The sequence below is a fragment of the Toxotes jaculatrix genome, chromosome 10, assembly GCF_017976425.1.
Source record: "Toxotes jaculatrix isolate fToxJac2 chromosome 10, fToxJac2.pri, whole genome shotgun sequence".
NCBI classification, from domain to species: domain Eukaryota; kingdom Metazoa; phylum Chordata; class Actinopteri; family Toxotidae; genus Toxotes; species Toxotes jaculatrix.
In genome coordinates, this window is record NC_054403.1 from 11,622,997 (window position 1) to 11,636,851 (window position 13,855).

At 40.5% G+C, this 13,855-nt stretch overlaps 2 protein-coding genes across 3 annotated transcripts; one reads left to right on the forward strand and one right to left on the reverse strand.

Annotated features, from left to right (window-relative positions):
* Positions 1 to 1,648: 1,648 nt before the first annotated feature.
* Positions 1,649 to 4,457, forward strand: vma21 (vacuolar ATPase assembly factor VMA21). Its single transcript, XM_041048065.1, has 3 exons — positions 1,649 to 1,813; positions 2,128 to 2,237; positions 3,392 to 4,457. Exons 1-3 carry the CDS (start codon positions 1,752 to 1,754, stop codon positions 3,529 to 3,531), a joined length of 312 nt encoding a protein of 103 aa, XP_040903999.1. The 5' UTR covers positions 1,649 to 1,751; the 3' UTR covers positions 3,532 to 4,457.
* Positions 4,458 to 10,203: 5,746 nt separating this feature from the next.
* Positions 10,204 to 13,586, reverse strand: LOC121188346 (gap junction alpha-3 protein-like). Of its 2 annotated transcripts, none has more exons than XM_041048063.1 (2): positions 13,302 to 13,586; positions 10,204 to 12,313 (listed from the first exon to the last, which is right to left on the reverse strand). In XM_041048063.1, the coding sequence occupies exon 2, from the start codon at positions 12,284 to 12,286 to the stop codon at positions 11,183 to 11,185; it is 1,104 nt and encodes a 367-aa protein (XP_040903997.1). In that variant the 5' UTR covers positions 12,287 to 12,313; positions 13,302 to 13,586; the 3' UTR covers positions 10,204 to 11,182. The 2 variants fall into 2 exon arrangements, with proteins under 2 accessions (XP_040903997.1, XP_040903998.1); XM_041048064.1 differs by lacking the exon at positions 13,302 to 13,586 and adding an exon at positions 12,473 to 12,570.
* Between the last annotated feature and the right edge of the window lie 269 nt (positions 13,587 to 13,855).

Here is a 13,855-nt window from a genome sequence, read left to right on the forward strand (position 1 = left end):
GAGGACACCTTATGATCCTGAGTGAGACACTGTATATCTATATAAGTTTCTACAAACGTACTGTTGCTGTTTAATGAAAAAAGCATACATGCTAATTTTGTGAATTTGCATTATTTTTAGATTAACTGAATGATTAAGTGTTTTGTTATTGGCTGCTGAAATTCTCATGCTTCTCAAGATTAGTAAACCATTAAAAATGTTTCTGCATTATCTGGGGAAAAAAAAAGTTATCACAAACCAAAAAACAGACAATTTTCATTTCATCATGTCTCCTTAAACTGAAGCAGCTAAATGGAATTCAGCCATCATTGGTGTTATTATCTACACCTGTGCTTTTCCTCAGTCAAAATGTCTGCTGTGAAAAAAAACTGTTCCCAACATGGCTCCACCCAACTTCCATCTGAGCAGAGGTCAGTCAGAAGGGGTGCAAACCCATGTGGGAGTGCAGGGCCTTAGTAAAGTATGTGTATTAGTTCATGTCTGTATTAGTAAGATTGTATGTATTGTGAAGTAGAAAAAAAAATTAGGTTTCCTGTTTGCAAAACAGTTTTCATTCCTGGAACACAAAATGTCATAAAGGTGTGAATTAAGGGTAATCCTCAGGGGAAAAGCTGCTTGATGAAAAATTGCTTGGAAATCTGTCCAGTACTTTGCACAAATAAACTCAGAGCCTGTACACAAAGAACACATACATATCCAATAATACCAGCCATTTCTTCTGGGCATAGTCTGGAAATAGTCAGCCATAAAGTCTGACCTTGAAAAAGAAAGAAGTAAAGATGTACTTTTCAAGATATTGAATGAAACACTGTGTATGTGAGGAATTTGATGATTAGCTTTCAACTGGCGTCAAACATTTATTTAAAAGATGTCAAATCTGAATTCATTTGAATAAGAATCATTTAATTACTGTTTTATAGATGTTCACCTGAAAAAAGTTGTGTTAAACAAAAAAATGATCACATTATAAAATCAATGTAAACAAAATATATTATGTCAATTTTATTTGTTTGTGCAAAACAACAAAAGAAACTGACATGATGAAAATTAAACAAAATTAGGGAAAAAAATGAAACTGAAAAAAGAAAAAGAAACAAACCAGGTAATCAACAACCATCATGGCCTATAAAAATGAATGTTATTTTCCAGGGTATAATGCATTTGCACAAAGATCTGACATGCTATGAACAAAAGTAGAAAATAACTAAGTACATTTACATGAGTACTATACTTGCTACTTACTTGAATATTTCCATTTTCTGCCACATATTTTCTCTCCACTTCCTTTACATAAAAGTTATTCAAGTTACTTGCAGATTAAGATTTTACATTTAAAAAAAAGAAGAAAAAAAAAACAACAACAAACGATCTTAACTATCTAAAGCATGTGAACCTGGGGAGCACGTGTCCTGTGAATAGCTGGCAGGCCTTACGGCAAACGCAGAGGGAAAAACAGAGGAGACACACATTACTCGAACGTTAATCATTTGTCAAACACTGGACTGAAATTTCGTCTCCAAAGAGACGATTTTTTGTTTCTCCAGGACATTGACCAGGCTGAGACTTCCGCCACAGAGTCTGGCCTCGCGAGACTAAGTGGCGTCGAACCTCGTCATGTGACGGTCCCGTGACTCCATGCGGAAGAGGATATTTCAACATTGACAGCACAGCACAGACAGGGCTAAACGCTAACACAAAGCAGTTTGTATTTTCTGTTTTTATCATTTATACAGCCTCCTGCCAGTCCAGCAATGGACGGATCTGTCAGAGCACCTTCAGACGCCGCGGCCGGACCGCCTCCTTATTTCAGAGGGTAAGAAAACACGCCGTGACTTCAAACGAGCAGCTAGCATGATCTTAGCTCAGTGTAGCATCCCTCTCTGTGCCTTTGGAGGGACGCCTGGCCTCATTACTCCCGTCCCCCCTGCGCTGCTTGATGCTGAACATGTGCCAGAGTTTACAAAAGACTTTTATTGAATGTGGCGTAATCCTGGAGCACATTATTAACAATCGCCAAGGGACATCCCCACATCAGTAGTCAGCATGTTGGAGTCCCATCGCTCCTCAACAGTAAGATCGCTGTCTTGTTTCATCCGGGCTGACTCATGAACTTGTACTCCTCTGCAGAAATGAAAGCTCCCTAGTTTCAGCCCTCAAGACACTGCTGTTCTTCACTATCCTGATGGTCACGCTGCCCATTGGACTGTACTTCGCATCAAAGGCGTACATCTTTGAGGGTAAGGTTTGTAACACTACGTTGTTTGTGTTTCCAGGGATGGATCCAGCGCTTTGATGTTTATTTTATGTCACTGATGATTTAGATGAAAGCAGGACGTCGCCACGCACAGCCCTCCTCCTCACCTACTTTCAAGCCTCGTCTTTGTTCCCTATCAACGTTTTGCATCTCAACCAGAGCCTGACAGATACTGCATTATTTAAAACCACTTTCTAAATGAATTCATTTATAGTTTGGTCTGTACAATGGTAAAATGTCCATCATTTTTTTCTCCTAGTGCTTGTTGGCATCTTCATACGTCTTATTTTGTCTGAGCAGCAGTCCAAAACCCAAAGATATTTTGATTACAGTGATTTAAAACAGAGAGAAGCAGCAGGTCCTTACACCAGAGAAGCTGCCACTGCAGAACTTTTGTTTTAAGCTGTTTTAGCTGGAAAAATGATAAATGCTTATTCGATTATCAGAATATCTGCAGATTACTTTTCTGTCAATCAACTAACCGTAGCAGCTTTAAGTCTAGTTGCTGTAAATTATCTAATATTTGCTTTTTAGCACAACTATATGAGAAACAAACTTGTCAGTGGTTTATTTTAGAGAGACTATGTAAATGACATCGCTGTTTGTAAACTAATTCAAACATTTCCCCATTTTGTTTACTCTGTGACAGAGGCATAAAATACTCACAAAAGCAATCTCAAACTGGTTTCATGAACGTGATGAGTCGAGTGTACTTCAGCGGCCTTCATGGTCAGCAGATCTGAATCCAGTAGATCACCTCTTTGGGATCTCGTAGAACAGGAGATTGGTAGCACGAGTGTGCAGCTGACAAATCTTTTTGAATATCAAATATATATATATATGAAGTAATTATGCTTTTCTTTGTTATGATAATAAATTATATATCTTCAGGTATTGGACTGTTGGTTGGACAAAGCGAGGCAGATGGGATGGGATGATGTTCTCGGCATTTTTTTCCTCTATTTTCTGACATTTTATAGGCAAAACAATTAATCAAATAACTAAAAAATCAGAGTAATCATTGAGGAAAATTATCATTGCAGCCCTGCTCAACTGCTGCTTTTAATATTCATTATTTTCTCATGACTAGCTGCTTTTCGTCTCTGTTAACTCTTCTCCCCCTCTGTTTTTCCCCAGGTTCGATGAAGATGTCAAGTTCTGACAGCTATTTCTATGCGGCCATTGTTGCTGTGCTTGCTGTGCATGTGGTTTTGGCTTTGTTTGTTTATGTGGCCTGGAACGAAGGCACGCCTAAAGGGAAGGGCAAACATGATTAAGGCACGTCCATATGAGCTCGTAAGGCCGTAGGAGACGGACAGACACGGTTATGGATTCACAGGCTTCCCCCACCACCTCTCACCACCGTGGGCTCCAGCACTAAACATGGCAACATCTACCAACCAGACAGTTACAGGATCTGGTTAGAGCTTAGGCTTTAATCTGAGGTTAAAGCATGAATCCATTGTATATGTCCTGGCATCGGGGGGGGAGTTGGTGCCGTCGGGTTCTCATCAGCCTCAGCAGGCCCCGCTTTTTGACGTTTTGTTTTCTGAAAATGTTACTTTTGTTGACAGAGGACAGCCCATATTTTTTTAAGCGGCTTTCTTATAAGCTGCCATTTGGCTAAGTGCTGTTAAGGTCCCTTAACAGTGGAGAGTTTGTCGTGTAGGAAAACATCTTGGGCTTTTGATGACGCATGCATGTGCGCACACACAGGCACAGACACACACACACTGTATGTACTTGTGTGTTTATTAAGGATGTGTTTCCAAAATACTCCTCTACATCCCTTCTGTGACAATTTGTGCTTCTGAATTGATCACTCTGTCCTCAACTCAGCTCTTATCTGCGTAAATTTCAAGATGATTCTTAACTTCAGGATATACCCATAATGTGTTTAGATTTCATGCTGTATTTTGGAACAAACTCTTCATGATGTCTTTCCCGTAAAATAATCCGATTCATCTGTTTGTCCTTGTAAACCACGTGTTTGTTTTTTCTCTCTGTTTTGATGTGTTTGTGTACTGTAGTGAACCGATACTCTGGAACTTTGAATAAGGAAATTATTTCAAGATCAGACTGTACATAATGTGAATGTTTTGTATTGAAGATGTTTGGTGAGCTGGGGCATCTAGATGTCATTGAAGTCAGTGTGACTCAGATGAGAACAATGACTTGCTCAAATAAACTTGAAAAATTGCGAGTTTTAAGTTGTTGCAAGTATTTTCTAAGACTGAGACTAAGACTGCTATTTTTTGTTTTTTTTTGTTTCATTTTTCCTCAAACCTTAAACAGGTCAAAATTACCCTCATGTTTGCTACTGTTGATGTTCCCCAGAAAAAAAGAAAAGAAAAAAACCCAAAACAACTAAATATAATAATAACTGATACTGACAAAATGACACGGTTTAAAAGATCTCTTTTTAAGTAGACATCAAAGTTTCCTGTGAAATATGTTCTCTTTTTTATAACTATGTCATAGGCTTACACAGATTCTATTCAGCTTGTTGCTAAAATCAGAATTTCTATCTATGGGAAGATCTTATGACAAAGTTTAGGAAGATATATGATTAAGATATATATATATATATATATATATATATATATATATATATATACACACACACACACACACACAGTCAAGCCCGAAATGATTCATACCCCTGGCAAATTTTGACTTAGTTACTTTTATTCAACCAGCAAGTGTTTCCTTGATTGGAAATGACACAGGCGTCTCCCAGAAGATAATAAGACGATGTACAAGAGGCATCATTGTGGAAAAAAATATTTCTCAGCTTTTATTTATATTTGAACAAAAGGTGGCATGTACAAAATTATTCATACCCTTCTCAATAATCAATAGAAAAGCCTTTATTGGCTATTACAGCAATCAAACGCTTCCTATAATTGCTGACCAGCTTTTTACATGTCTCCACTGGTATTTCTGCCCATTCATCTTTAGAGATGAGCTCCAACTATTTCAGGTTGGAGGGTCTCCCTGCCATCACCCTGATCTTTAGCTCCCTCCACAGATTCTCAATTGGATTCAAGTCAGGATTCTGGCTGGGCCACTGCAAAACATTAACGTTTTTGTCCGCTAACCATTTCTTCACCACTTTTGCTCTGTGTTTTGGGCTGCTGTGCTGAAATGTCCACTGGTGCAAAGATTCTCTGCAGACTGCTTGATGTTGTTGTTGAGAATCTTGTTTGACAGTGGGGATGGTGTTCTTAGGGTTGAAGGCTTATCCATTTTTATGCCAAGTGAAGGCAACATCATTGTGGCCAAACAATTCCATTTTTGTTTCGTCTGACCATAAAAATGAAGACTAGAAGTCTTCTTCTTTGTCCCGATGAGCATTTGCAAAGGCCAAACGGGCTTTTGTGTGCCTTATCTGGAGAAGTGGTCGTCCTTCTTGGTCTGCGTCCGTGGAACCCAGCAGTGTGCAGTGTCTGTTGGACTGTCTGCCTTGAGATATTACCACTAGCAGAGCCCAGATTCACCAGGATGGCCTTGGTGGTGATCCTTGGATTCTTTTTCACCTCTCTCACTATCCTCCTAGCCAGCACAGATGTCACTTTTGGCTTCCAACCACATTCCTCTGAGATTTTCCACAGTGTGGAACATCTTGTATTTTTTAACAATACTTTGCACTGTGGCCACTGGCACTTGAAAACATTTATATATAACCTTATAGTCCTTTCCTGACTTGTGGGCAGCCACAGGTTCTCAGTGAGCTCCTTTGTCTTAGCCATGACTGCCCACAAACCGACTGCAGAGAGCTGCTGTTTCTCACCTGTTGAGTTGATTAAAACAGCTGTTTCCAATGAATCAGGGTAATTAGGATGCTTTAGAACAGCTTGGACTATTTGGAATGGTATAGAACTAAGATTTTCCCATAGACTGTGACAGTTTTCAAAGGGTATGAATAATTTTGGACATGCCACTTTTTGTTCAAATGCAAATAAAAGCTGAGAAATAATTTTTTTCCACAATGATGCCTCTTGTACATAATCATATTATCTTCTGGGAGACGCCTGTGTCATTTCCAATCAAGAAAACACTTGCTGGTTGAATAAAAGTAACTTTAAGTCAAAATTTGCCAGGGGTATGAATAATTTTGGGCTTGACTGTATATATATTATTTTATTTATTTATATTAATGATGTCTGTGTGCATGATGAACAAGTTAATCACTCAAGAGACCATGACTTCCCCTCACCATCTGCTGTGTAAACCACACCAAATATGTGCATAGGGATCCGTGTGTGTGTGTGTGTATTATGTGCATTTATTTACTTTGGGACTCTTTTCTGAGGAATTTCAGCTCAGGTTTATTTATTCTCAGCCAAATCCTGAGTCTCTATTGAAAACAACTTCTGTGTATGTGAGTGTTTGTGCGGCTCTCTCTGTCATAGATAGATGGACTTGTTTTAGTGTTTATCCCAGAAGCAAATTCAACTGTCACAACATTAACAAGCCTGACATGCAATAACAAAATGCTATAGAGAAAACTATTAAAATCGATTACTTTGCTCATCCTCTTTCGAAGCAGAATGCGCATAAAGGCATTTTAATGTGATAGATATTTTATATTGAGTGCAAAGAAAAAAAAAACTTTTTAAAATTGATTGCCCTAATTTTTTCCCCCGGCCTGAGAGAGATTATAGTGAAAATAATCAATCAGGTCGCCATAACAGCGCCAGCTTTCTCTCAAGTCTGCTGAGGTGACAGTCGGTGAGATGCCTCCCTGACTTCTGCAGAGAATCTCTGCCGTCACACGGTGGCAGCAGACAGTCAGCTTGTTCCCACAAACTGCTCGGTATGGAATCCAAGACAAGAACTGACAGATGCCAAGCCATAATGACGATTTCTGCCTGGGAAACCGTGCCAGCAGCTGATTTCTGTTCGTTTTCCCTCTGCGCCGTGTCACTCTTCAGTTTTCAACACTACTCTCGTGAAGCTGCCACACAGTGTTCTGCAGAGAGGTTTTGGTGCTGGAGCTGTGCTGTCTGCATTGAGTTTAACAAGGCTGGTGTTGGTGATGAGGTGACAGGCCTGCAAGCAATCAGACTGATTCAGTCAGCAAACATCAGAAGCCCCTTTTCCCTTTAGGCTGATATTTCATAAGCTTGCCTTTGCAGCAACACAAAGTTGGTGCAAGGGCAGGCTTTGCTTCTGGCTTTTTGTCATTTATCACACATTAGCAGGTTGGGCGCATAGTGTCAGTGCAATGGAAAACAGGCACTGAACACTTAGTTGAAACAGGGATTAAATAAACACTACTGCAACACTACTTAATGATTTTTATTTGTGTCCTGCCTATCCAAAAATCCAAAGCACACTGACTCCTTGTATATATGTGTGTTATTTGAAAAGATTAGTGAAGTACAAATATGTCAAAATATCTCTTCACTATTTTATGCTGTTAATCATCAAGACATAAACTATCTCTTTGAATCTCTTTGACTTGGATTTTCTTTGCCCAGCAGATGGCGCACCCAGCAGACGCAACCCTCAGACAAGCAGCATGTCAGTGTGAAAGTCACAGCAAAGGGAGAGGGCAGTAGAGTACTGTGCTACAGCGGGTGGGAAAATAATATGAAGCATCACACCACAGGGAACAAACAGAATATAGTGACAGAATAACTCACCCGGACACATAAAATTATTTCCACCATTAAACAAAACCAAGGCAGAGCTTTATTGTGTTAGTCTGTGCTGTTATTGCCATAAAACTCTGCTCAGGTTCTTTTGAGAAGATAATTACTGGCTTCAGCACTGGAAAAAAATATGGAGGTATAATTTATTTATCCCAAGCATGAAACATGTGTTTTTTAATAGCTAAGGTATATGAGAGAATAAGAGTACTGTATATAAACACTGTGCAGGGCTGCGGATACAAATCCAAGTAGCCCCAGTCCCTCCCCCACCCAATGGACTCTAAAAGCATTGCTGACATTTTGTTTGTGTAGGTGTTTTGCTGCATTCAACTGTGTACTTTGTATAGTGTTTTCCATGTAGGACCATGCCTATTTGGCTTTAGAATTTTTGATTGGACTGAAAGGAAAGTGGAAGGCAGTCGGACCCTTCAGAGCACTTTAAAAAACTGCTTATAGCTCTCATTGGTGTGAGAAAAGTAAAGGCAAATATCTGTAATGAGTAAGGTAAGCTAAATAAGTGGCCACTACACCCTTGTAGCAGTTTACCTTCCCCTGCTTTTAGGGACTGTACCAAAATTATTAGGGGTGAGGGGAGTTCAGAAAAGGAGGAGGGTAATATGTTTTTTTCTTTTTGCTCAGGGGAGGGTAGTCTACATTTTTTAGTCGTGTGGGAGTGTGGAGTGGGCGAAGGTTATCTCTCCAGAGAGAATGTAATTGGTCACTGTCAGTTGAGTCATTTTTACAAAAGAGAACAAAAAAAAAATTGTAAATATTTTCTATAGTGCTGTGTTTAATTTGCTAACACCAAGCAGCTCTGTAGCTTAACCCCAGGATGCTTAATTAGGACCAGTAATGACTGCAGTCAGCTCTGCTTTCTGATTGGTTAAAAACGTAGAACAAGCTGTTTTTGATTGTTCGTTAATTCAGCTGAAACGATGGAGCCCGGTGAGCAGAGGAGTCTTTGCCTGTGTGTATGATGCTTGTCATATTTAGCTGCTTGCAACATTTTTTAACCATTAAAAAAAAAAAAAAAAAAAAAGTATTTTAAAAAAGAAAAAGTTTTTCAGTTTTATTGAAGCTCAAAACTATATTCTTAGACACTACTCCATGTCATCAAATAACAAATACTAGACTTTTCCTGTGTGATTCAATCAGACGAGAAACCTTTAAATTACATTGCTATATATGGTATACTGATCTGATTTGGAATATGATCTATATTTCTAAAAATGTACCATACTGTATGTCTTCTATAGCGGCCTGACTCTCTGATGCAACCACAGTTTGAAATCTTGGCCTTACACTAGAGGGATTTCATTTCAAAGTGCTGGATATCCATCTACACTCATAAGTCATATCTATTCATCTTTCAGCATTTCAAAAACACATATAATCCTTGCCTCAAAGATGATCACTTTATTGTATTTTAAGATGATGTATGTCTTAAAATAACTTTGAGTAACCTTCATGTTTTATTTCCATTTGTAAAACTCAATGTGACAGTTTTAGTTTTAGACATTCATAAGAAATAACACTCCTGACTGTTTTGACTGGTCATGCTGACATGTTTGAGATTTGAAACATATTGTTTTTGGCACCACAACACACTAAAATAATTGTATGTCCAGACTACACTCAGTCGTATCTCAACACATCAAGAAACTACAGCTAAAAAAAAAGAACCCTTTTGTCTTTAATACATTTAAATCTAAAAAAAAAAAAAAAAAAAAAAATCATATTTGATCTTCCCAAGCACTGACAGCAAATCACGAACATACCAGTCCAAAGGTATGAGAGAGTTTCCACGTCATCAACATGGTATGTCATAAAGTTCAAGGTTTCCATACCAGGGGAGCCTGTGTGCTGTGCTTTACTGGCACAGGCCAGTATGAGATGTGCATGTGCTGAACATGTAGACAGGAAAGACTTTACACATGACATGTTTGGCACGTCAATTTTTAACAGGTTGAGATGTTTGAGTGTAGACGCTGATGACTCAGACTACACCTGTCAGATAATAATTTCAAAGCGTCAGTGTTTGGTAAATTTAGGTGTTTAGTCTGAAAACATAGCAGAGCTTCACTGTGTGTTGGAGCTACTGTGAGTTAGAGCATTAAAAACTACCAGTATTATCATTTCTATTTCTGCATTGAGCTTGATTAATTCATCCCAGGAATATAAAATAACAGTTGTGACATGTGTTCCAGTGAAATGGTTCCCCCTCTTTTTCCCGATAAAGACTTGAGATTACAAATGCACTGCTAACACTGCAAATTTAAGACAGGTTTATTTCGATTTTTACAAATATGGTTGTCACCAAGTGCTTCACATAAAACGAACGACATAAACACTGATATAAACAAGGATAAACAAAACAATGTGCTTATAATTATGTACTTGCTTGCTGTTGCAATAAAAAGAGACAGTACAAATGTGGGAACTCCTGAGACCAGTGCAATTTCTTTTGAGGCGCGTCCTGGAATTAGTTACAGTGACTCCAGTGTCCAATATGTTGTCAGGTATTGCACAACTTTTCACTTCAAGTCTAAGCAAGTGAACTGTGCTAAAATAATGACCTCAAAACACTTAAAGGAAGTTAAATTTAACTATTCGCCCTATCTGATTTCCTTGAACGAGGTCAGGTCAGCACTGAAAAAGTTTCTGCCCTGGATTCTGTTCCAAAAGTTTGGGCAGGGTTCATTCGCATTCATCAGACACTGAAAAAAAAGAAAAAGAAAAAAAAAAGAAAAAGAAAAAGAAAAGATGAGCTCAATGTAAAACCTGAGCAGACCATATTTTTATGCTGATTCTGTTAGATTCTCCATGATAATAGTGAGTAGTGGAAGATGCATACCATACACAATTCAATTCAATTCACAAAACACCAGTGTATTTGATGCATAAACATTTACTGAAAATATGGTGTTGCCACAAATGGTGTACCAAAAACCACTGATACTACAATCTAATGTGAAATCCAATCAAGTTTTTCAAAAGGAAAATAAAAACCCAGTAAAGGATCATGGGACAGAAAAATTAGGTCTAAGTTCATTAGAAATGTTTTTTTGTTGAGCCACAGTCTTTACACATCACAAGTACGACTGCAGCTTCTTCATGTGCCCTGTAAATGTCACTCCCCTCAAAGCTGGAATGAGTCAAACCTGTGCCATTTTTAAGAGAGGAGTCAGTTCAACATGTCTGAATGCGACCAAACAACATATGATCCTCTCGCAGCAATTTAAGACCCCTCAGAGAAACATAAACCTCCTCATATCTTCAGATCGTCTATTCTAGTCTTGTTGTTGCTGTGTTTGGCACCGCGGCCGGGCCTGGCCTGCGTAGGTGACCCAGGGGCTGATCCTGCTCCCTTCTTTCCTTTCAGGTCAAATTCCTCTGGCTTGCTGCTGCTCCTTTCCACCGCCAAGTTGTCCTTATTCTGTTTGTAAGCCGCTTTGCTGTGGTAGGGGTGGAAGGACGAGTCTGTGCCCTCAGACAGAGGGGTGAGGTTGTAGCTGGGTACAGGAGGGTAGGAGGACTGGACCTGGTGGTGCCCGACTTGGTGGAAGTAGTCATCGTAATTCGGCGCAAAGGGCACAGCGGCATCGCTGGGCTCCTTGGAGATACACTCAGAAGACTGGCCACCTCTCCTGAAGGTGATGCCCTGGCGGCACTTGGTGAAGCCCAGGTGGTAGACCTCTATGAGGTTGAGGAACAGAGACACGCTGGCTACTCCCAGCATGAAGATGATGAAGATGGTTTTCTCTGTGGGACGGGATATGTAGCAGTTTACCACATTGGGGCAGGGAGGTCTGTCACATGTATACATGGGCTTTAGCTCAAAGCCGTACAAGAGGTACTGAGCCACAATGAAGCCCACCTCAAACAGGGTTTTGAAGATCACATTGAAGACATATGTGCGCAATAGCTCCCCCTGCAGGCGCACTCTGCCCTTCTCGTCTCTCACTAGAGGCTTTTTGTGATGAGACCCCACAATGAGGGCCTGCTTGTCTGAATGGTGTGCATGTTGCCTCTCCTTGTCTTTCTCTTTGTCTTTCTGCTTCTCCTCCATCCGCACCAGGTGGAGGATGTGCCCCAGGTAGATCAACGTAGGTGTGGACACGAAGATGATCTGCAGCACCCAAAAGCGGACGTGGGAGATGGGGAAAGTAAAGTCATAGCACACATTCTCACAACCGGGCTGCTTGGTGTCACAGGTAAAGCCCGACTGCTCGTCGCCCCACACCTTCTCTGTCGCTGCACTCAGGATCAGTATGCGGAAGATGAACAGGACGGTGAGCCACACCTTCCCCACCACAGTGGAGTGCTCCTGGGCTTTTTCTAGAAGCTTTCCCAACAGGTTCCAGTCCCCCATGGCTGTGTGAGCTCAGACCTGGGACTACTGGAGCGTTGAAAGAGAAATCGAACACAAAAACAAGTCACTTCATTTCATTTTTAATTTGTCTATAAAGTAAATACCTTCCAAATTCAAACTGATCTAAAGGTTAAAATAGGCTTCAGTATAAGTAACAAAGTTTTTTTCCTTTTTAAAATGTCTTACCAAGTTCAGCAGAGCTCAGACCAAATGAGTCTCTAAGGAGCCAAGTCACTAACCGAATGTACAACTGGGGGACTCTGCTGCCAAGCAGGTAGTGGCGTTTTCCATGTGGACGCAGGCAGGATTATATTTACTTTAGGAGGGTATATATTTGGCAAGTGTGGACAGGGGGGAAGGCAGGTTCCAGTCATGATTCTGCGGCTCTTGGCCTTCGTGACCCGAGCCATGGCAACATGATCCACACGAAGTGAAATCAAACACCGGGCAGATGTGGTGGAAGTGCGAATTAGAAACAGTTGAGTAATGTTGGTACTGTCAGTTCCTGTAACGCATTACGTTATAAATATATTCTGCTTCTGATGGATGTACTGTACAGTGGCAGGACAGCGATTTCATGGTATGCTACTCTGAGGGGGAATGAATCCTGATAACTGCTGAAATGTGGCAGGTGAAGTGATGTTTAAGGAGCTACCGCTAATAAATCTATCTAGTTTTTTAACAACTCTAGACTGGGCTGTAATTTTAACAAAGGCTTGCTTTCAATATTAAACCTTTCAGACTTTGTACCATCCACAATGACAAAGCATAAAAATATGATGAACATTATTATTAAAAAAAAGAAAAGAAGTGGTTTACTCAAGTGTGTGAAAACAAGCAACTTCTAGTATCATGTTCCCACACAAGACAGCTGTAAACAAACGACAGCCTTTGGCCACAACATGCACCTTAAGTTGTTACTGTAACTTTTGAAAGAACAAGTATTTGAAACCACAGAGAAGGTTAAAGTTCCCAAAGAATCCCACAAAAAGTCATATGTACTGGTTAAACTCACCTTGTCAGCTTATACATCCCCTGCGGTGAAGCACTACATGTCTCTGAGGGTCCATGAGGCCGCCCTGCTGCGCCGACAGGCCTCAGTGAAAAGCTGATCTTCGGGCCCCCAGCAATGCCCTTGAATGGACAGGAAAAGTGGACTCGAGCGAGCCACAAACTCTGTTCACACCAGCAAACCCACTGACTCAAGTCTTCTGTCTTCAAATACAGCTCAGGCAGGAATCAGGATCCAGGCCCCGGGATCTTCCGCTGACCACAACACACACACACACACGCACACACGTAACCTGCTGGACACTACTCTCAGCCATGTCCGACCTGCCCTCCCTCAAACCCCCTGCCCCCCTCCCCATGGTTAAATTTGGCACAGGGCAAATTCTCTATTATAAACTATTGAAGCCCCTCTACTCGCTTGTTAAGAGTGAGTGACAGGGCAGCTGGCCAATGGTGTTGGTTCATAAGTCTGTCTGGCCACAAGTGCTCCTGGGGTCTAAATATAGCACAAGGGTCTCTCCTATCATCGGGGTTGGTGGGGTGGGGGTGATTTGGAGA

Bases quoted from the DNA above. Each gene is read 5' to 3' on its own strand.
- LOC121188346 (XM_041048063.1), bottom strand. From the start codon at position 12,286: ATGGGGGACTGGAACCTGTTGGGAAAGCTTCTAGAAAAAGCCCAGGAG.
- vma21 (XM_041048065.1), top strand. From the start codon at position 1,752: ATGGACGGATCTGTCAGAGCACCTTCAGACGCCGCGGCCGGACCGCCT. The intron at 1,814-2,127 runs GTAAGAAAACAC...ACTCCTCTGCAG, and splicing joins CCGCCTCCTTATTTCAGAGG to AAATGAAAGCTCCCTAGTTT. The intron at 2,238-3,391 runs GTAAGGTTTGTA...GTTTTTCCCCAG, and splicing joins AAAGGCGTACATCTTTGAGG to GTTCGATGAAGATGTCAAGT.